The 24,342-nt window shown below is 46.1% G+C and overlaps 1 protein-coding gene across 4 annotated transcripts in view; it reads left to right on the forward strand.

Annotated features, from left to right (window-relative positions):
• Positions 1 to 24,342, forward strand: part of KIRREL3 (kirre like nephrin family adhesion molecule 3) — a 554,929-nt gene that overhangs the window by 410,808 nt on the left and 119,779 nt on the right. For all 4 annotated transcript variants that reach the window (XM_084784204.1, XM_084784206.1, XM_084784205.1 and 1 more), the window contains one exon: positions 16,193 to 16,270. In XM_084784204.1, the coding sequence (XP_084640330.1) occupies positions 16,193 to 16,270 (78 nt within the window). The remainder of the gene's footprint in view (positions 1 to 16,192; positions 16,271 to 24,342) is intronic.

The raw sequence follows: 24,342 nt of genomic DNA on the forward strand, positions 1-24,342 counted from the left end.
CAACTGAGAACCAAAAATCTTAAGAGGAAAACCACATCTATATGACAGATATGTAGATTATTGTCTTGTTATTCTATAAGCAATATAGAATTTACCTAGCATTTGGTATGGAAGGCAATCTAGAGATCATTCAATGAATATAGGAGCATGTGCTCTATTTCATGTAAGTGCTTCAGTTTGAGCAGAGTTTGGTATCCACAGAGGAGCTGTGTCCTGAGACCCACCCCACTATGATACCAAGGTACAACTGGCTACCAAAAAAAAAAAAAAAAAAAAAAAAAGGCCTACCCATCTACAGGGAAGGGTAAGAGGACTTAGGCCAAGGGGTTTCCTCGAGGGATCTTGAGGATGTCTACAATGAGGCTAACAAGGAGCATGGACAGCCCCTGGGAAGAGAGTGAGGACAACAGTACAGAGCTGGCATGTGGGGACACAGTCTCAGAATAACTCACACGACCGGCACCATGGGGTGAGGGCAAAGAGAAGGCTGGAAATAAAGCTGGCAGGACTGGCAGCTATGCTTGCTCCCAGCATCTGGTACATTTACAGGCTGGGAAATAAATGGCTCTTGTCCCCAGGGGGGACTCTGGACAGATCCCCTCCCTCTTTCCTCTGAACTTCCTCTCCTCTGCTATGCTATGTTGGACCAGTGACTTCTAAGGCTTCTTCCCAGTTCTAACATTAGGTGACATTTCAGACTAACGCCCAAGATCAAATGTGTACACAAGACCAGAGGAATAAGGAAACACGTGGGTCAATCTAGTATAAGCAACCTACAACCTGTATGGGCTAGGCATGCTGGCCAGTATCAGACATACCTGTAAGGCAGCCCCTTGCTTACTGACCCCAGCTCCTCCCTAAGCCCTCAAGGAGGGGCATTCTATTTGCCCTTTGGAACCTGTTCTTGAGAGGGTTCGTGGCCCAAGAGATGCTAAAGGAAGAAGCACACAGTAGGGCTGCTGGGCCAGAGGCAACTTAAATGAAAGCCGCAACATTTCCTGTAACCTCGGTTCCCTTAACCATCTTTGTTTTGTAAGCTACAGACTTCCGAAAAGGGGTCTCTGAATGCAAGGAATCTTGCTTGGTTGTTTTGCTAAGGAAGTTGTGGTTAAGCACGAAGGTGTTCAGGTCCACTGTGGTCTGAATGTTCTATCTCCAAAATTCATGTATTGATATCTTGACTCCCAACATGATGGGGCTAGGAGGACAGGCCTTACTTTTCTTGTAAATGGTGTCTTATAAAAAGTGACCCAAGGCAGCTTGCTTGTCCTTTCCCCCATTTGAGGACACAGGGAAAAGATGCTAACTATGAGCCAGAGGCCACTTGCTGTGTGGCCTTGATCTTATGACAGAACTGGAAGTGTATAGTCCTCTTGCTCACAAGTGGCCCCACCTATAATCATCTTAGAGCTGTCCAGGTCGGGGAGCGGCATCATCCCTATCTTATGAAAGCCACAGTTCTCTGGGCAAAAAAGATACGTTTATATTGTCAGTATGCAAATTCAGTTGAGTTCTCAGGATTAAGTCTCATCTGGTTCAATCTCTGTTCTCTGTGTGAAGAAATTTAGGCTCAGGATAATGACATAATCCCTCTGGGTCACACAGCTAAGGACAACAGAGCCAGGTCTTGGAATCCAGGTGGTTATCTGTCCCAAGCAAGGGGCCATGAGATATGGTCGGAGAGGCTGGCTCAGAGCTCAGTGTCCATCAGGGGTGATGACTCCATTCAGAGGAAGAGCAGAGAATCCAACAGCAGGGCTGGCTGGCCAATTGCTCAGCCTCTGAGACCCCAGGCAGTCTTCAGTTCCTCTGTGCTGCAGTCAAGCTTCCTGAGGTGGAGCCAGAAGGGACCTGGACAATGGATCTGAGAGTCTGTAGCCTCTGACAAACTGCAGGCTTTATCTTGCACTCACACAAAGTACTCCATTAAGGAAAACTGGGGCAAACCTATCAACTTACTGGAACTCAGAGTTGCCCACACCACCACCCCTGTTGTGTGAACAAGGAACTTGGATCTACTGGTGACAAAATTCCACATTCTAGGGAAGGGAGAAGGTTTAATAGCATTTAGAATTCAGGGCCTCGTATCAGGCAGGTCCAGATTCAAATCTTGGCTGAGTCAAAGTACAGATCAGCTGACATTTAACCTATCCCAGCCTCAATTTCTTCATCTGCACAATCAGAACCATCATGGAACTGCTTAAGGGGGCGTTGGTGTCCAGGTTAAATGAGATAATGTACACAAAGGACTGAATGCTATGTCTGGCAACACATTTCATTTATTTACTCTGTGTGTGTGTGTGTGTGTGTGTGTGTGTGTGTGTGTGTGTGTGTGTGTAGACATGTATATCTGTATACCACAAAGAATAACTTTTCAGGAGTCGGTCCTTCCTTCTGTCTTGTTTCAAGGAAGCATCTCTATTGTTTCTCCTGCATTGTGTACTCTAAGCTAGCTAGTCTTCAAGCTTCTGGAAGATTCTCCTGTCTCTGCTTCCCTTCTTGTCATGGGCCTGTTCTTCAAACTACCAGCCTTAGCCTCACACTCACATGTAAAGCAGGGAGCTGAGCACAGCAGGTTCTTGGGTGCTGTCAGACTTAGGGTGAGAGCAGCTGCTAGCCACTGAGCTTAGAGCACATTATTCTGGTCCCCACTTTGAACACACCCCTTTCTTTATAATAGCATACTGTTATTTATAACTACTAATTATGGGGTCCTTATAATACATCCAACTTTGGTTTTGTATATTGGGTAAATGGTAGGTACATGCCCCGTCTCACCTTCGGCTCCTTGTATTAGACATTTCTCAGGACTGTTTGTTTGTTTTTAATTTGTTGCTATTAATCACTGTTGTTGTTGCATATGTTTGTATGGGGGGGTGGTATGTGGGTACATATATACAGCATGCATATGGAAGTTAGAGGACAGCTCTGTGGAGTCCGCTCTCTCCTCTGCCTTTGTATGGGATGGAACTCCAATGTATTTATCTAATGAGCCACCATACTGGCTGAGGGCTACTCCCACATTAAAAAACACTAAAGGTGGATACCAATGCTTAAGAGCTGATAGGCCACTGGAGGATCTCGCTGCTGTATGTGAAGTCCCACAGACTGTCAGTGATGGTCAGTGGCCCAAGTTTCCTGATCTGGCTTCTCCAGGCCTCGAATGCTAAGAGAGACCCTAGTTAGTAGGCCCTAAGCCAGGTAACTCAGGACTTCCTTCTCAGTAGGCCTTTTAGTTGAATGATTCTCTCGCTTAGACTAGACTCCCTCATTTCCACCAGTCTAGAATCTTCCTGCCTTTAGACCCAGTGCTACCAGTTACCTTCGTAGTGCTGTGATTGTCCTCAGTGACCTGGCACGAGATCCCCCTGGAGGGTTCACATGGGCAGAAGCACAGTGGTTCCCACCTCCCATCTCACTGAAAGCCTTGACAGTTCCATAGTTCCTGACCAGGCCTGGAAAACACTTACATGAGCCAAGATATCTTCTGGTCCTATGCGGCTCTACAAAACAATACTTAAGTGAGCTAAAGGCTGTGAGCTTGTGAGTTAGTGCTGCAAGGGTGGAGGAGATGAAGACTGATCATTATCTCTTCAAGGGAATTAAATCTAGGTTGTCAGTTCAGTCTGGAATCCCTTCGCACTGTTACATGTAAGCACAAACACACACACACACACACACACACACACACACACACACACACTGAACCTCCCTCATCTTCTGCCCCAGTGGGGATGCTAGGCAGTATAGCCTCTAAATGGACCATTTCTCAGGGACCTGGTTATTGCAATGCATGGCTTGTGTAGCCCCTGGTGTGCCCTTCACAATCAGCCTCCTGCTGATTCAGCCCTGTAGGAAGTAAACTTTCACGTTCCTTTTAAGTGGTGTCTGGCTGTTTTGCATCACCCCCCTGGATCTGTTTGAAGGCGAGTTCTTAATCAAAACTATCAGGATCTCCTCAACCTCCTTGGTTGAAAGGCTAGCGTTAAAGAGGGAAAAGAAGCAATGGGTTTTGAGGCTAGACCTCTAGCTAGTATCTGGAGCTCTGAGGAAAATGGAGGGGGTTTATTTTCACCCTGAGCCGGGTGTTCAAGTCACAATTGTCCTGTTAGCAGTGGAAAGACTTTGGGTAGGATGTTGAGCCTCCCTGACTTCAGTGATCATTCCCAGGAGGTGTGCAGGTTGAAGGGAAACACACACTAAACACATCTTCCACTGCAAGGCCCCACCCATGTGTTAGCGCCTAATCATTTCTAGTCACAGCCTGGTTTCCATATTCTCTGATGTGTATTCTAATCATCCAAGAGGTAGCTCCTTGGCTGGGCCTCCAAGAGCTTTTCACAGAACTTTCTAGAATTGACATGTCATCAGTGACCAGAATGAAGCTGGTAGCATCAGATCAGAATCCAAACCTTGCCTGGCAACAAAGCTTCCCCTATGACCTTCACTCTAACCTTGTCCCAGTGCAGCCCTCTGCCCTCCAGGCCTACTGCAGCCATGAGATGCTATCAGAGGAATCTACATTTGAGAGATTTTTGTTGTTGTTGTTTATTTGAGAAGGCAAAAGAAATATTGAGCTAAAGCCTCCATACACCTACATGGGTAGCTGGATAAATAATTACTAAATAAATAAATAAGGAGAAATAAACAAAGAAAGCCTCCAATGAGCTTGAATTGCTGCCGTGCTGAGCGGTAACTGGCAGATTCAATTTAATTATAAGATACAGAATCGTAATGGAGTGTGCAGGGCTCAGGGAGGCTTTCAGCCATGGCAGGGCAGCAGGGAGCCCTGACTGTTCCTTGATGCATTCTAACCTGCCACTAACTGCCTTCCTAGCCGGGTAAGCATGGCGTGGGGGGTAGGGGGGTGGGCGGCGGCAGCTGCCTCAGCCCTAGAGGCTGAGTCTCTCTAAGCTGGGGACCTCTACTCCTGGTGAGGTGGCTCAGATACAGATGCCCTGGACGACAGGAAGGGCCAGTGGGTGGAGGAGGATGGGAACACACACCCTGCTTTCCCCCAGCCGAGGTGGGCAGTGTGGGTAGACAAGACCCACCCCCACAATGCAGCAGCTCTTCCTGGGTCGTTACTGGCATCATCGCCCTCTGTATTGCTTTTCCGAAGAAAAGTAAAAGGTAAGCCCCCTAGCCCACAGGAGCCTAGTCTGCCATAAGGTCCCTAAAGGCTGACACTCTACAACCAGTAGGGCAGTTTTTCTTCTACCTTTTTTCTCCTTCCCTCTCTCCGCCCCCATGTTTGGTGGCACATAGGGGCTGTGAGGGCAAAGTCTGGCTGTCCTTGCCAAGTTCCAATGATAAGTTCTTAGGGCCCCTTCTCAGTCCTCTGTGGTTGAGTTTTATTTGGACCATATATAGGTGATAAAGTGGTTTGTAAGCGCATCACCAAGCCACAGGCATGCCCCTGTTGCTAGCCCACCCTCAGCAGAAGCGTAGGTGCTGTCATGCCTCCTGCATCCCTATTCACTGCCTATCCCCTCCCCCAGAAGCTACATTTTCTTCCCCTGGCCCTGAACTCCACCAAATGCTGCTCTGTGCGCCCCGTCTCCAAGCTGTAACGTCTATAACCATAAGCCAGCACCCTGTTGGTCCCTTCTCCCCCAGGGTTAGGCTGGTCCTCAAGGCAATGTGTTCAATCTCACACTACATCCCAGGAGAAGGGCCTGGGCCTGCGCTCTAGAACCAAGCAGGTCTGGGATTAATTCTGGGTCCTCCATTCCCCAAATGCAAGTTCAGGAGCACTAATCAGTTTCCTGGAACCCCGCCTGTTCATCAGAGCTAATGCTCTGATGATATAATAATAATGTTCATCATATCTTCACTAATCTGTATGAAGTTAAATCCACAAACCAAGCTTGTCTTTGAGCATCTCCAGGGGCCTCTGCCTTTCCATAGATCTGGCCCATGAAAGACCTGTGGGTAGTGTAAAGGGGCCCAGAATGGTGAGGTGGCCACAGGGACATGTAGAAGTGAGGTGAGACTTCACAGAGCTACGGACCACCCGCATGCTTAGCTTTTTGAAAACGGTTGGTCATATTAGAAATAAAGAAAAACAGAAGATGTCTCTTTCTGCCTGGCCTCCCATCTGTGATTGACAGGATATACTGGGCTGAGACTCCCCAGGGGGCAGGACATACAGCTGGCACGCATCTGGCCCCATTCAAAGTCTGTGACTTTCTCATAGGAAGAGTATAAAAGCCTTCTAGGCATGGGGCCCTCGACAGCACCTGTTCCTTACAGGTTAGATGAACTGCTAACAAGCCAGGGGAGAGGGGCTGGAGTGGCTTTCATGTGTCTCTGTTAGGTTCCCCACAAAGCAGAAGACTCACTGGGACTAGAAATCCTGAGTGAGAGACGAGCTGAGGAATCCTTGTATCTGTGATAAAAATAAAATAATAATAATAAAAAAACATTGCCCACAAAATTTCTCAACCAACACTATTAAATGCCTCCCACAGAAATTCTACCAGAATCCCACAAAATGAAGATTATGATTTGGTTTATCTGACCACAACACCTACTGGCTTCCTGGTCATGAGGGGGTCATTAATACTTAGCCCTTTGGATTCCCCACTTTCCTCTTCCATCAGATAGAAATATCATATAGAGTTTCTGAGGATTGGCACAGACACGTGCATACAAAACAGCCCAAAAAAATAATGAACTGCAGCCAGTTTACACCAGGCAACTTTGATTACAGTGGCAAATGAAAGTGGGATTGGTCACCACAAAAATAGACAAGGCTTGACTGTGTCCAGAACCCAAGGACTAATGTCCTCATTCCAGTGTATAGAGGGTTATGGTGGACATTCCCTGCCCACAGTCTTTACTGATGGAAAAGCACTGCAAAGGAGACACATTCAGAGTCAGATGGCACCTCTGCTGGAATGCAGGCAGTTGACAGAAGGACCCCAGGCAGTGCCGGACAGGAGCTATACAGCCCTGCCAGAGAAGAAGGGGAAAAAAAGCCAGGCATGGTCACAGAGAGCCAGCCCATAGGGCTAAAACTGAGACTCAGCAGGCAGCTGTGTCTAGCAGAGAAGAGCCTGGAGTGCTGCGCAGCATGCTCAGAGTGAGGTCAGCCAGACAACACCATGCCAAGTCTCTCGGCTCAGCAGCAGCAGCACGGCTGTGGGTAAATTCCTTGCCTCTCTAAAATGTCAGTTTCTGGGCTGGAGCTATAGCTCAGTGGAAGAGTTTTGCCCTGGATGTGCAAAGCCCTGGATGTTCAATCCCCAGCATGGTGGGACAGGGGAAGAGGGTGTTCTTTATAAGTAACAAGAGGCATAACAATGCCTCTTTCTATGATGTGCAAAAACAAAGCAAGATAAGAGGACTGATGAGAAGGTTTAGCAAGTAAACACACTTACTGTATGAAGGGCTGAGTTTAATTCTTGGAAGCCTCAGTAGGACAAAACTGCCACCTAGAAATTGTCCTCTAACCTCCATGTGCATAGTCACACATACACACACACACACACACACACACACACACACACACACACACACAAATTATTATTGTGATTATAAATTTAAAAAATACTTTTAAAACAAGATGTGAAGTCCCATGCCAACTGCTGTCATTGTTGGCTGGCTTTTTTCCTCCCTGAGATTCATAAGCCTAGGCCAGCAGGGTAGAGATTTGGAGGAGCCAAAGGACTGGTGACCACATGGTCACTCAGATTTCCTCTGAGCACATGGGATGTGGGGCCAATAGCAGAACAGACTATTCTAGACCCACAGCTGGTGGTGAGGAGCTGTTAATAACACTGTCTGCCTCAGCCACACTGTGGATGTGGCTGTGCCAGCTAGCCATGGCACAGCTAGGCAGGCTTAGGAGGGCAGGAGCAAGTGAAGGCCATCACTGTCAGTGACTGTTATCCTGTATGAAGCTGCAAGGTTTTGATCAGCAGGTTCTGAGGAAGCCATGATACCTGCAGAAGCAAGTGAGGCTGGGCTGGTAGACTCAGGGCTCCCTTGGAATTACCACAAATGAGCGTTGACTCTTCCTACGAGTCAGGAGCTCAGCACAAGATTTTTATGTGATCCACTATTTTTAAAAACTCAATGTAAGACCACAGCTGTTTCAAGTTTCTCTTATAATAATTTAATTGGTATGTAATAGCGTAGTTAATTAAATACAAATCAATAGTTTAAAACAACTAATTGATACTTAATATGAATGGGGGAAAACTTGGTTCTAATATAATTAACCCATATTAAATTAGCTATGAAATAACAATTATGTCTTTACAACAATGTAAAGTTTATGGTTCTTTAATAAACTTAGATTAGCAAGCAGTGAGACTCAAAAATTATGAAACAGGTATTATTGGCCTATTAAACATTTATTATGTGTCCTAGAGGGCTAGGGCCAGGCAACTAGTCAATATGAACAAACCTTTCTTAATCTTCTCCTCGGGTCTCTTTATTATAGGGCTTGATCAGAAAACAGGGAACTTTGCTGATTTATGGGTATCTTAATTGCATGTGATGTGAGTAATTATACTGAAAATAGCACCAGGTAGAAGTGAGGCGGGAAGCTGGAGGTTAGCAGAATGAAGGTGCAAACTTTCCAAACACAAGGCCTGCTGCAGTCCCACAGTTGGCGAGGCATCCAGGGACAGAACAGCTATTGGTGACTATAGATGGTAGTCGCCTGTGAGAGGCCACTGGGCAGACATAACTTAAGACAGCCCCAGGGCGAGTTCCAGCTTCAGGACTTTTTACCAGAGGACCTGCGGCCATCTCCCAGCCCTCATCTCTCTATTCTTCCTTCCACTCAAGCAGAAGTGACCTGATGTCACCTCATGACACCGCCTTACTGAGCATTTATTTGTCTTTCATTTTCACGCACTTTTCACAAGTCCGGCAGGAACATTAGACTCCCCAAATCCAACGCGGAAAATGCTCCAACATCTGAAAATTCCTCTCCAAAATGCTTAGAATGTCAAACCTTTTCAGGTTTTGGGGCTCCGTATTAGGAATATTCAAATAAGTAACATCTACGCAAATGTTCTCTAAGCCAGAAATTACAAAATCGGAAGCACTTCTGGCCCCAGGCATTTGGATAAAGGATGCTCAACCCATATACACCTATGGAAACCAACTGGATAATTATTTTTGCTGGGGTAGGAAGCATGCTTTGTGTGTGGTACTCTCTGAATGTCTGTGGAGTGGATATTACCTCCATCGATTTTTAAAAATATGTACTGTCTATGGAGGGTTGTATTTTTTCTCCACAAGACTTTCACCCTCTAAGCTGAATATAATTGATTAAAAGTTTATTTCTTGCCAGGTGTGGTGGCGCACGCCTTTAATCCCAGCACCTTGGAGGCAGAGGCAGGCGGATCTCTGTGAGTTCGAGGCCAGCCTGGTCTACAAAGAGAGTTCCAAGACAGCCAGGGCTACATGGAGAAAGCCTGTCTCGAAAAACAAAACAAAACAAAAAGTATTTCTTCAGACTAAAACCTCTGCTCAAATTATTACCTGGGTATTTTTCATTTGGAAACTTGATGCCCACAGTGTACCTCACTGCCCTGTAACTCAGCTCTCTTTGTAACCACTGAAAATCTGATATAGACATAAGGATACTTTGATCTTTGCAGTGAAAGACAATGTGGCCATCTCTGCCTCCTTCCTTGAGCTATAAAGTCCTTTAGGTCCAAAGTTGTGTCCAAGAACCTCATACTCAATATTTTTCCTTGTTTCCAGGACTTCTGGGTCCTAAGTCTCTCTTGTGATGGCGTCTTTCTAACCCCCTTCAACTTTTCCATTTTGTTTGACTTGTAGCTACCATGCTGACCTGATAGTTCACCACATGGACTTGGTGAGGTCCTTCCCTCTCGCGTTTCCATTTTCACACCTGCAAGAAGGGTACTTGACCTCCAGACCCGACTCTGATATTTGCCTCACCGGACTCATGCTTTTTGGGTACTTTAGTCTCAGCTCCTTTTACCTTATGTTGGCTTTCTGGCCTTTCATATAAGCCATGCAAGGGAGATCTCAGGAGCCGTAATTTATAGATGGAAAAAGGAAGCTGAAGCTCAGAGGAGCCCGTGGTGTGCTTCACTGCCGAGAGCCGCATCGCAGTATCAGCCAGCTCGGCTCATTCGGAAGCGTCAGGACCTCCCAGCAACTCCAACCAGGGCCAGCTGGCGTTTCCTCCATATGGTCCAAGGCACCATCTGGGGAATTCGAGCTATTTTCAGCCATTCCGCTGCTCTCTGTGTTGAGATGGCAAGGATCTGTGGGCTCTGTGTGTGCCCCCTGAGAAGCCTCTGTGTCCTTCTTCCTGTTTCCAGATCGCTGCTGTATTCAGAGAGCAAGAAGGAGCAGCAGATGGGAACGCGCCATCTCTCACCTGGAGCACGGGGGACTCTCGGAGCTGCTCTCACTCTTCCCGGGGCTTATCTCTGCTGTGTATCATGTAGGCTGGGTTAAAGTCCTCTTTAGTGAGTGCGCGGCGGCCTCCTTTCTCCAGCTTAGCGGTTCTAAGGGTTCCCTGAAGGAAAAGGTGTAGACTCCTCTGCTGCCCCAGGATCTGACCTCCACCTGCTTCTCCTCGCTCATCTTCCCTCTGCTCCTGAAATCTTCACAGCCGCTCCACTTCCTGTTTAGTAGCTTGTACAAACATGCTGGAGTCAAACAGTTTCAGGAGGAAAAGTGTTAATCTCTTGTTTTCGATTTTTTTTTACTAGACTATATTAATTGTACAAGGTAATGGGTTTCACTCTACCGTTTGCGCGAACATATATAATGTACCTTGATCAGAGCATCATTATCCTCTTCTGCATCCTCCCTCCATAGGTCACTTCCGTCTTCTGGTCATTCCTCTTCCAAAATAATCCCCTTGCTACTTTCACACACATGAGAAAACATGTGATATTTGTCTGCCTGAGTCTAGCTTATTTCACTTAAAGTAATGCTTACCAACCAGCTCAACTGATTTTTCCCACAAGTGACATGATGTCAATCTTCTTCATGGCTGAATAAAATTCCATTGTGTATATGCAATACATGTTCTCAATCTAGTCACCTTTGGTGACCACCTCAGATGATTCTTTGTCTTGGCTATTGGTGTGCAGATATCGCTGTGGTCTGCTGACTTAGATTCCTTTGACTACAAACCCAAATATGGTAAAACAGGAAAATCTGGTATTTTTACTATTAGAAAATGTAGGAGCCTCCACCCTGATTTCCCTAAATTGCTGTTCCATTTATATCCCTACCAAGAGCACGTAAGTGTTTGGAAAGGTTAGTCTTTGGCAACTGAGTGAGAATATGGCAGCATGGTCAAAAACTAAGTAGCCCACAAGTGGAAAATGTTATCACCATATCACCCCAGCTAACATGAGGAGGTAGGCTGGGAAGAGAATAAGAAGTCCTGCTCCAAACAGCCATCCCCTCATACTCTGCACAACCTTGGAAATGGGAGGGGCAGGAGCTGGTTCCTGTCCACCATTGTCCCCTGTCTTAGCTTGCATTACTTGAGAGCTCTTTAGTCTCTAGGGTAACAAATGGAAAGCAAAACTCTCACAACATCCCAGACTGCCTATGAATGTCGCTGGCCATGTGGACACACAGCAGCCATTGGGTTTTGTGCCCACCAACCCTATCGTTTGGTTGCAGCCCCCCCCTCCATCAATGCTCTCCCATCAGCTGGGACCCAGTGAATAGTCATGTGACACTCTTCTCTAAGAGTAGCTCTGTGGCCAAACAAAGGGGGGGGGGGTTGTGAAAAGAATCACAGACACTGGAAATAGCCAAGTCTCACTGGAAAGCCAGCTCCTCCCTTTCCTGTCTGTCTGAGTTAGCTAGAGCTACTGTAACAAGTTATCACACAGTGGGTGAGCAACACTGAAACAAATGCATTCCCTTGGGATTGCAAGGCTGAAAGTACAAGGTCAAGATGTCGGTGAGTCCTTCTGAAGGCTACTTATAAGAGGAAGACATTGAAGATCTCTCTCCCTCTGCCTTAAAAATGGCCATCTTTGTGTTTATCTATCTATCTATCTATCTATCTTGTATGTTTCCTTCAACTTCCGCTTTTATAAGTACACCTGTGATATGGACTAAGCCTAATCCTTATGACTTCATTTTAACCTGACTACCCCTGCAAAGTCCCAGTCTCCACATAAGATTACATATAGGAATGAGGAATTTGGCAGGGGCGGAGTGGAATAGGACTACAACACATGAATAGGAGACGGTATACCCAACTCATCCTGCAAAGCAGTCCTAGCGCTGACCTCTGGTCTCTGATATTCCCTGGTCTGTTTTGACTTGCAGCACCTACAGTCCTGGTATCCATAAGAACTAAGCCTGAAACCAGCTCTGAGTTCTAGGGGGAGACCCAGAAAGAGCTAGGTCTTTGGCCTTGAAGTGTCATTTTAGTTCTCTAAGCCTTGGTTTCTAAATCCAAAATGGAGGAAATATTTTCTGCCTTTCTTACTTCGCCAAGCTACTGTGAGCATCTAATGAGATAGTAAATATGACAGCATTGTGAAAAAAAATAAGTGCGCCACAAACGGAATGCAGCATCACCGAGTCATTAGGAGAAGCGAGAATAAAGGGATCCAGAGGCTAGAAAGCCCCACCCACAGCCTGTGAGCTGAAGAAACCCACTCCATTTATAAAGCTATCTTTTTTTATTCCCCCCTGGAGAACATCCCACAGTGTTCCCTACTTGTGGAACAGTTCGCTGTTTGGATGAATTACAAGTTTCATTCACTCCACGCGCATCCCAACCTAACCTAAATGCATCCTGCTCCATCTCAGCCCATCTATCTTCGTTCTGATCTGGGTTGGGGAGAACTGCTCGCCCCACCACTAACATTTTTGAGTCTGCCCTTTCTTTAAGTCAGCATCCCTCTTGCTCCGTGCTACGCACTGAGCCTGGTAGTAGGGGCTCAGGACTGGAAAAGGACACTCTGGTCCTTCTGTTGCTCAGAATCCAGAGCCCCAGAGTTCCCAGGGTGCCAAGCATCCCTTCTTCCTAAGGAACATTGCTGTTCTGAAACCTGATTCTTTGCACACAGCTCTGATTAAGCCTTTGTCCCCCTCTTACTACCCAACTGCAAATGACTTCTAACTTGGCTACGAACAGTCTACTTTAAGCCAAGGCTCCATTCAATCATATTCAATAAAGCCTTTGGAGAATCCAGGTGATTCTGCCACTGATAAAGCCAAACATAGCAGCCCACTTGAAGAAGACCCCTTATCTTGAGGTCCAAAACTGACATCTGTGTCTTCAGTCTACTGTCCATCTCAGAGGTAAGAGAGGGGGTGGGCTGGTGGCCACACTGACTCAGGGAGAAAGACTCCTGCTCTCTCTGCCAAGCTGTACCATTTCTCCCCTGGTAGTTTTGTTCTTTTGACTTGATGAATGTTTCCCCAACCTCCAAGATTACTTCCTGCTTCTGCCTTGGTCTGTGTATAGCCAGTACCTCTGACAAGGCTCTTTGTCTCAGAAGGGCACCCACCTTCATTTCTGTCCCTGCTGCTGTGGGCTTCCACGTGTGGATTTGGTGACTTCTGATTTAGCTACACAAATCTCTCCAAAGAGCATACCCAATTTTTGCACATGACAAGCTAGCTAATCCTCATGCGACCAGTCCTCCAGCTCACTTACTCTCTAAAGGCTCCCAGTGGCTTCTCCCCACTTCTCGGCAGTGATGCAGCCAGAAAGCCCTCTCACTTAATAAATTTCTGCACTGTGCTTATTAGCGCCTTGTAATGTAGCCGCCTAAATAATTAAGACTAACCCACACGTGTCAAATTAAATGAGCCAAATACATTGAGAAATTACCTCGTCCTCAATTTCTTTTATTAATCAGAGCTTTAAAAAAAATTCTTTCCTTGCTCATTTACAAAAATCAAATATAGTCAAGGAGACTCTTGCTTATAATAACTATATGAGTCCCAAGCCTCTCTCCGCCACTCCCTTGGGAGGTATCCTGGTATGTGACACATAAAATAAGCTAGGTTGAGTTGTAGAGACAAACTCTGTGGACAATCAGATGTCACAGGTCACTCATGCGCTCTTCTTTAGATCTGCTTCCCTTACATTCACCTGAAAGTGTGGGGACCCGCCCAGAAGACAGAGGAAACAGTGACCAAATCCTTCCAGCATCTTCTGCCCTCCTACCTCAATGCTTCCTTAGAGTCCCTCCTAGGCTCAGTCTAGTATCCCAGGCTCCCTTTCTCATTAGAAGCCACCACTGGTGTGCTTTTGGTGGGCCTGAGTCAGTGGTAAATATAATAGGAACCTTCAGCATTTATTCTGGTGATGAACAATGCACCCATCATTCTAATGGCCAGGCTCTCTTCCTATTGTCAACACCTGGACTTTAGATGCAAGCTCAGGCAAAAAGCTATTGTTGGCTGAAGCCAGGAGCCTCCGCACAGCCTGTACTTCCACTGGCCCCTTCTCTGCATGCTGCGTTTCTGCCTTTTGGAGGTGGCTATTAGAAGGAATCCACAAATATAGTAAGTAAACATCAAAGGGGCTTTGATCCACACGGCCCTCGACAGTACAGGAGCCCCTGAAGAAAGGGCCAAGGCCTCGGCTGGGAGAACTTAACATGTCAATTTGGGTGCCTGAGATGTGAAGCTGTTTGAAGTGAGGGCGGTTTGGCTGCGCCTTCAGATGAGTGAGCAAGCGTGCAGGGGAAGGAAGGGAAGTGGGGCCTTTGGAAACAGGACTCTCAGATCTGCCTCTCTGCTCTTCACTGATAGTCAATAAATCCCTTTAAAAGAAATCAGGGGATCAAAGCTGATGACCTCCCTAGGCTACAGCATCCTGCTAAGCTTTGTTTTTTCCCTAGGGCATGAGCCCCTAAGCTTGACTTATCTGTTCTCGAGGGCCCTGCCTTTCTTTTCATCCCTCTGTCCTCGGAGGCTAGACCTGAGCAGCAGCAAATGGATGCAGAACATCCTGAGCAGAGGCAGGAGGAGGTACCATCCCACCTCATCTATTCTCTGGTAGCCAAGACACCTGCGGGTGGAGGGCCAAGGGCACATCCATGTTATAGACAGATGTGATGCCACTCAGTAGGAGACTCCTTCTCTGAGAACCCAGGGTGGAAGCAGCCAGGCAGCATAAACCCTGGCTGTAGAGTCTGTAGGGGCTAGCTGTAGTCATATGCCCTCTAGAACACTATTATGTACCCATTTGCCCAGCTTAGGGCAGCTATCACATTTTTTATGGTTTCTTAACAAACAAGTAGAAATGAGAAGTCAAAGGTATCAAAGGCAGTCAAGTCCGTCAACATAGTTGAGCCTCCATTCCCCAATCTGTGTCAAACAAACAGCAACAGCCCATCTGCTGCCACAAAGCATTGCTGTGGGACCTAAGAATTAAGGTCAATGTCAAGTTGTTTCAGAACACATGAAGTGCCCAAGACAAATCAGGACTAAAAGCCAAATACCAGAACAGGTAGCTTACTTTCTAGTGAGGGAGATATACTCAAGGCCAGCACTCACACACCATAGAAGCTGCTCCATAAAATGTTCTGCTACCCAGAGTTGCTTTTCTGTTTTGTTCTTCTGGGGAAGTCGGCGTGCCAGGAGTCTTTGTGGGCCCCTGTGCTCCGAGTCTACACCCCTCAAGTCCTAGATGCTGCTGCTGACCAGGGATACACAAGAATCAACACCTGCAGGATCCCACCCTTCCAGAAGGTGGCGCACATCCTGCCTTTCCATCTCTGTCCATTCTCACTATTTTTCTCAGGTCGCCCACTGTGTCTGATCGTGCTGTCCCACTCTGGACACTAACAGGTGTTTTTGTTTAGCTAAGTCTAGCCACGGTCTCAAAGTGACCTGAGCATGGTCCTCAAATACTTAACTATAAAAAGCCCCTAGAGCCTAGAGCAACAGTTATGAGAATTGTATTCTGCAGCCTACCTTTCAAATCCTGACTCCAACACTGGCGAAGGCTGCTTACTTCATATATCTGTAAATGAGGGTGGTAGAAAATGAAAAGCACAATGCCCTATGTCTCACAAGATGCTGAGAGAACCTAGCAAGAACCTTTAAGTTACGTTATGCCTGGGATATACGTGCTGTAGAGAAACTTTCTAAATAAGCAGCCCTGCTTATCTACAGCCCAGGTGCTAAGGAGTCTCCTCACTTCCGGACCCATTCCCAACTCACCCAACCTATGCTTTCCTTCCAGAGCTTGGCCTCCAGAAGAGAGGATGCTGTCTGGTGCTGGGCTACATGGCCAAGGACAAGTTTCGGAGAATGAATGAAGGTGAGACCCTCCCCGCCCCTCAGGGGTAATACAATGAGGGGAAGGCATGCCTACAATGGTGGTGCAGAGGAACCTGGGTGAGGAACACAAATCAGCTCAGGAAGGAGAGTGGAGGCTCAGCTTGATCTTCATGGTGCTATTTACACAAGGGAGAACAGCTAGTGCCAAAGCACAGGGTGATGAATCAGTGTTTTTCTTTTGCTATGTTCTCTTCCTCCCAACGTGTCCCTTACTTCTCTTTTTCTTTCTTCCATACCTTTGTTTTCTACCCACTCACCCAACCCAGTAAAATCTGCTTCTATTATCTTTTTTGGTTGGTTGGTTTGGTTTGGTTTGGTTTGGGTTTGGTTTGGGTTTTTAAGACAGGGTTTCTCTGGGTAGCCTTGGCTGTCCTGGACTCCATTTGTACACCAGGGCGGCCTTGAACTCACAGTGATCCTCTCTGCCTCTGCCTCCTGAGCACTGGGATTCCATTATCTTTTTAATCCAAAGTTCTCCCTCCTTCTCTTGAATCATTTCTACTTCTTGAATTGACAGCACTGTACAGAGTGCTCAGGAGAATCATACAGAATAAGGCAGTATTATACTCCAAGAGCTTGTCCTTAGAGGTCTGCCTACTTTCCAACTCCACAGATAACTCCACAGATTGAATTCTGTCTCCCACTCAGAGGTGGTTCTGCCTTCCTCAAACACTGGGCCTTTTCTGAGGTTCACCTATATCCCAGAGGGCTTGGCGGAATGTATTGACTTTGACGTGAGGACTGGGATGTGAGAAAATCACTGTCACTTATGGGTCTGCTGTAATAAAGAGCCAATCCTCTCCATCCCCAGCCATCTGTCTCCATGCAGCTAATAACCCTCTTCATCAGATGCCACAAACTGTTTGTCAGGGTTCAAAAGCAGATAAACAATGGCTGGGGATGCCATTTATTCATTAAAGTCAAGCAAATGAAGTCTTGGCTTCTTACCACCAGCCCAGCTTGCCATGAGCTCTCCCCGCATCAGGGCTCATAGTTCCTGTAGCCTCTTTCCCACTCCAGACAAAAAGGGAGGCTGAACATCCCATCATCTGCCTGTGAGTTACACTATACACAGCCCAGTGCCTTCTCTGCGTGCTCAGCAGCCAACTGTCCTCCTAACTCACCATCCATGACACTCATGCCTCTGTGTATGACCCAAGCCAGAACCCGAGGCTAGCTATGGGCCTGCCACCAGAACCCATCAAGATGGCAGTCTTCTAGAAGTTAGATCAGCATAAGAACATCCAGAAAGTTCTTATCTCTTACATTCACTGCCTGCCTGTTCAAGAAAGCAGCAGCTTCCAGAAGCCACTTATCATCAGTAGGAGCCCCATGGCTGATCACAGCCAGGGGTTGGGGCTGCATACCTTGTGGCAAGCCCATATCTCTCTCTCTCTCTCTCTCTCTCTCTCTCTCTCTCTCTCTCTCTCTCTCTCTCTCTCTCTCTCTCACACACACACACACACACACACACACACACACACACACACACACAGACACACACACAGACACACACACACACACACACACACACACACACACACACACACACACACACACACCTTCTCCACTCTCAACACTGCAGCCCAGGAGAGGTAGGCAGTAACTTCTAATTTGTGGGAACTGACGGCATGACTCTGTCCATGGTGCTGAATAGACATGTTCTCTTGCTAGAGATGCTCGTTACAGAAACAGAGGCTAGGCTCCTAGGGATTGGGCAAGCAGAAAAAGTCAGGAACTGGCCTGCATTTGGATCTTGAAGCTCTGGGTGTCTGACATGAGTGTCTAAGTGACAAAGAAAATGAAGGGAGGGGTGCTGAGCAAGCTGGACCAAGATGTGTGATGGGTTACAAGTCTGAACCAACAAAATGGAGACAGGCTAGAGGAGGCCAAGACAGTGGGGTAGAACAAGCCATATGCAGTGTGTTAGTTCTGGGTCTGGAAAAGTCCACGTCACAATGGGAAGAGGGGAGAGAGATTTTCTTCCAGGCCAGACAGCCTTGTTTGCCAAGTGCCAGACAGCACATTTTCCCTCTTCTAAAGTTCATGTGCTTGTTTCAGGAAGCAAATGAGAGGCATGTTCTACTCAGAGGCTCTTAAGCCCAACCCATTTGCAGATAAGAAAGCCATCCACAAGCACAGGGACTGTTTTATGGTATATAATTATCTCATAGCAATACTAAAAATAATTATAACTCCTACATATTAATAATTGAACAGGAATAGCAGCCATGACATCGATCAAGTAACAGAATCCCTGGCCCATGCCAGACAACACACCTTGGTATGATTTAAAGAACTGGTAAAACAGTAAAAAATAATAATAATAATTACTGTTTTTCTCCAAGTGGCCAGAATTCATGAGCTATTGAGACAATTAGCTGCTTCTTCCATTAGAGATAAAGTGGTGATTGCTATATTTCCATTTCAGAATAAAATATAAAAGCCTTGCTTGTGCTGTATTAAAACATATTTGTTTTGTTTAACATCATTTAATAGAGTGTCTGTCACCTAGGGAGAAGCAATCCCCTGTTTCATTTGTTTCCCTGTTAATTTCATATCTCCTTTTATTTTATTTTCATTCCACCACCACCCCCTCCTCACCACATTCCAAAAAGTAACAGACATTTGAGAAGGAGCAAGAGGAAAATAATGAATGAACAAGAGCTTTATAGATCTGGGCCTTGTCATAAGTTAGAATAATCGCAATTGGTGCTGTTAAGCTACACAAAGCAATAAAAAGAAAATGCTATTCAAAGATCATTTAAGGAAGCATGTGGTAGTCAATGAGAGAGCTGCTCTATTTGGGAGTGCCTAATCGCCTCTCAGAGAAAAATCTGTAGCATTCTCAGGAATGGAGGGTGTCTGGTAAATGCTGGTGGTGGAGTGTGGGGCAGGTTCTTTCCTGTTTGGACTCAACAATCTGGCGATCCAGTAGAGATACAGGCAGAGATCAGCTAAGGGCAGACAAGGATGGAGCGGGTACAGACAGACGGGGCACAGAATGTCAGTGTTGTCCGATATCATTGTCTTCGTCTTCTTCAGAACTCGGTGCTTTACAGGAACTGTTGGGAAGAAACTGTTTATTTATTCATCAAACATTCATTGAATACCATAAAAATGATACCCGTTTTTCATAATAAGTGTCAGGCTACATTATAAGTACTGGAGCTGTTAAAGTGAAGAAGATGTAGTGCTTGCCCACAAGGAGCTCACGGTAAAAATCACAAGGCATGTCCCCATGAAGCATCTTCTCCACAAAGAGCTCTGCCCACACCTCCCTCACCATATGCTCCACCTGGCCAACCAGCTTGCTCTCTTTCCCAGTATGTATCACACTTTGTGGTGATGTATCAACTTCCCACTTGCGTACCGTTGGCCCCACCTGTGGGAAAGGGAAGACCTCACATCCATCTCTTCACATCCTAGGCACTTAGCTCAATGACTCACACATAGGGAGAGTCACTTACGGCAAACTACCTAAGTAAATGTTTAATAGAGACTGTGAGTCACAATAGATGAATGTCCAAAGCCACCCGCAGCTATCAGTTGGGTCGTGAGAAGGAAACAGAGGATTTTATATAATGCATCTCTGGGCTGGCCATGCTTTAACCCCGGACATTGGAGGGCAGTGGCTGGAGGATATCCGTGAGTTCTAGGTCAGCCTGGTTTATGTAGCAAGTTCCAGGTCAGCCAGGGCTACATGATAAGTGCCTGATCAGGGTTCTCTCCACATCTTCAGCAGCACCTGAGTTACAGGTTTAGAGGCCTCTCAAGCCCCAGGTGGAGTGGAAGGTCAGGGAGACTGTCCTTGCCCATGGTGTACCAAAGGTAAAACATCTAAACCAAGCATCACAAGTCCCTTAGGCACCAGGAAGTTCTGTGAAGCCCATCTTGAGAAGGGTAAACAAGAGTGTTCTTAAAGGAAAGAGGAGACAAGGAAACCTTGGCATCCCTTCCATCCAGCCCCTGCCCCCACACTGGGGTGGGTGGGCCGGCACAGATAGCTTTCCTGCACAGAGATGGCCTCTTGAGCCGCAGAGATGGGCAAACAGCAAACTTCCAAGGCATTCAGAGCCGCAGTGTGTGACTGCTTCTCTATATTCGGTGACGGGAAAACAGCAGTGGCTCCTGGCTTTGTCTCACTGAACCGAGAAAAGCTACTCAGTGATCAGCACAGATGCCTTGTGCTGAATGAAGACTCTGACCTCCTGGAGCACCCAGGAAAAGTGAAACAAGATGCCTGGTCCCAAGTCCATTCGCAGACCCTGGGAACACCACCATGCCAGCTCTGGTTCTATGGACAAGTGCACGTCCACCATAGCTCTTGTCCTCACCTCTCAGCCCTATGCAGGCGATGGGGCCGTAGAGGATGGGAGCTCAGAGTCTTCTACAGGGAACATGAAGTTCTTTGTGATGATATAGGCGCCTGCTCTTTCTTTAATGAGTATAAGACAACCCTGGTCTACTATCTCCTAAAAGAGATGGTAAGAAAAAAAAATAGCTTCCCCCATAGTTGGAGCAAGTATATGGAGCCAAGTGTGGGAGCTTGTCTCAGCAAGACGCTGGGCATCTAGAATTCAACCTTGTCAAACTCGAAGTTGAATAATCTGGATAAGGTCATCTGTAAGGCTCTATATGGGTTTGTTTTTCTGGTGCTGTGACAAAATGTTGAACAAAAACAACTTGGGGAGGAAAAGGTTTATTTGACTTACAGTTGAGGGAAGCCAGGGCTGGAACACAGGGAAGGAAACTGGAAGCAGAAAGCAAAGAGGAGTGCTGCTCACAGCTTGTTCTTTGTGACTTGCTTGGTCTGTCTTCCTATGTATAAGAAAACCCCAGCATCATGTGATGAGGGATGCCACTTCCCACAGTGAGCTGGGCCCCCCTATATCAATTATTAATCACAAAAATATCCCCCACAGCCTTGCCTACAGGCCAAGCTGATCGGGGAAACTCTTCATGTGAAGTTTCACCTTCCCAGGTGACTGTAGTCCATGCCCAGTTGACAAAAACTAACTAGCAAATGCTCTAAATTGTGGTGATGCAAACTCAAATCTGACTTTCAACCCACCGCCCACACAATGCTTTCTCATCCATCCCATAGTGTTGGTGATTATGCTCCAAAGGAGTCTGTTTTAAGTTGAGTGGGTTTGCCAACTGCCCCCAAAAGCCCTTGGGAGTTTCTTTCTCCTACCTCTCCTTGTAGAGAAGATAGAAGTCGTGGTTGGCTTCAATGCCACCCAATCTGAAAACTAACTGTATTTCCATCCATGCAAAGGGGAAACAGAAGTAGGTAGCCTGGGACCTCTGCCCAGAGCCCTGAACCTAGGAAAGACAAGCCCTGCTAGTGTGGACAGCTCTGGCCAGAAGGCTCCTTGGGGCCAGTTTCGATCATAAAGAGGGCACGCAATCATTTTCCTGAGAGTACTCCTGAGGTGCCTGCCATAGTCCCCTAGACATTGGCTAATACTGTCATTTTGTTAGTTGGCGCTTTGGGGTGCATTTTTTTCTTATTCATTTTTCTTGATGATGTGTTTTCCTCCACCGGGGCTACAAAGCTGGTTATTTGTATAATGTCCCTGTTTATTATTTATGGCAAGACTCAGGCTTCCAGAGCACTTTATGATTGTTATTTAATTCACTCAGCATCTTGGAACAAGAAACCAGCTATTTCCATTCTCCTGCCACAATCTGATGGAAGATTCTAGAGCTTTGTCCCAGGCTTATTCCTTATTCCATCATTCCTACAGAAGACCTGTTTATGGAAGGTCAGAGAATTCCCTTGGCTGCAGACCATGCCAAATTACTTTATAACCATCCCCTTCCTTTCCTTTCACATCCTGGTTTCACCATATCCTGGGGATTTAACCTTCTGGGTATCTTCTGAATCTCTCTCTCTCTCTCTCTCTCTCTCTCTCTCTCTCTCTCTCTCTCTCTCTCTCTCTCTGTCTCTCTCTCTCTCTCTCTCTCTGTCTCTCTCTCTCTCTCTCTCTGTCTCTCTGTCTCTCTCTCTCTCTCTCTCTCTCTCTCTCTCTCTCTCTCTCTCTCTCTCTCCCCAACATATGCATCTCCCTACTCTTTGCATGCTAATTCTTGCTTATCCTCTAAGATCCAATATCATTCCCCACTGAGTCCTCCTCTGACCTGTTCTCCTCAGTGTGTGCCTTTTTAGACCACACCCCTGCCCTCCAGAACTCTTACCTTTGTGTACAGATGTAAGTTCGTATTCCAGTTGCCTCACTAATAGCTGCCTGCCCTCCCAGTCAATAAGCTCCATTAGGTCTGTTATATCTCAAGATCCTAACTCAAATGTTTGCACAGAATGGATAATGGCAGAAGAGTAAAGATGGGAGATGTCTCCGGCCCCAAGATGCGGGACTGGGTAAAAAGAAACATAAGCATGCTCCTGGAAAAGAGGAAACTGCCTCAAGAAAGGCATGTGACTTGCTCAGCATAACACAGCCAGGGGGAACGTAGAGCCCAGGACTCAAATCTGAGCATCAGTGAAGACTGGGGCAACATAATTGAGTGGACCATTCAGGGGGAAATGCCTAATTAGGTGGGTTAGGGTATGCTTTGTAAGAGACAGGCTGCAAGAACCTCTGGGGAAAAAGGAGTGGGTTCTTCACAGTGACATGAGAGAACATGTAGAAGTCACACCTGGCCACCCTCACCCCCACCGCTCAGCCCTGCACCAGGCTCAGAAATCATGAGCTGGACAAGCGCTTTGTCCCCACAAACGCCACCATCCACCTGGGAAGAGCAGCCATTCTTCATGCCAATTGTTTTGATACACATTTCAGTTTAAATATTTCATTTAGCACTGTACCTCATAAGCCTAAAGGTCAAACACTGTAGCTTGGGAGTTGGAGAAATCGGGATGCAATTCCAGCCCTAGTCATAACAGGCTTAGAAGCAAATCATCATAGCTTTGTGGGGCTAAGAAGGGAGCCAAAGGTTATCTAGCTGATGGCTCCTTAAACTTTTTCCACTTGCCCACCTTCTGTTGGAGAAAATTTAATATAAATGTTTAAACTAAACATATAAATGTTTAAACCAAACATTTATATGACTCCAGGTACATAGGCATGTAAACTAAGCATTTACTAATGATAAATCATAAAGGAATTAATATTTTTTCATCTTTGATACACACATAATTTTACCACTTATTAAAAACAAAGGCAAATTTGTACACTAATGAGATGGGTGTTCTTGTTTATTTTTACATAAAGAATTAAATCATGACTAAATATTTGCCGCTGCAGGGTGTGTGTGGAACATGTCCAATGGTTTTCAGATCAGAATTTTGATCTTAAAATTGCCAGTGCTGAGAATTCTGCTTTGCATAAGCACATCATATGACATGGCAGAAGCATATTTAGTGCACTTCGGAAATTGCTGGAAGTTCTGTCCTAAGCCCAAGCCAAAGTTCATTTCATGTTTTGTTTTGTTTTGTTTTTTCATAAAACTCAAATTACCAATTTAAATAGCAAATTTTAAGATCAAACACTCAAATTCAGACACACTGCTTTGATACCTACATGCTAAGGAATGATGGTAGAAAAATACTTAAGTCTGTCTTCCATAATTATGTGGTATGTTTCTGTGAGAGCAAAAACTTTGTATACATAGTAAAAAAAAAATCACCATTTATAACATTTGGTAGCCTCAAAACTGAGCTGAGGTGACTCAGGAAGCATTGGTTGGCACTGTGTGGTATGACAGCATATGTAGTGAAAAGTGCACATGCTGTGTGTTCAGAACCTAGGCTGCAGTGAGTTTATCTAGGTGATGGGACACAGGTGAGTACTGCCACAAACACCTGATTCATGGCATGTTTGATTTCAAATTAATTTTTTTTGGTCTTTGCATGCCCAGAAACCTTTCATTGATACCAGTTTCTTATAACCTACACATACAGCTTATGACAACCCCCAATGATGCCATGACCCACAGTTGAATAAGCTGGGATGTAGTCCACATCATCTTTTGATAGTTCAACATCCTTGCCAAGTTCCCCTGGATGGAAAGGCTTCTCAAACACTG

The sequence above is a fragment of the Acomys minous genome (assembly GCF_964271855.1).
Source record: "Acomys minous genome assembly, chromosome: 5".
NCBI lineage: Eukaryota > Metazoa > Chordata > Mammalia > Rodentia > Muridae > Acomys > Acomys minous.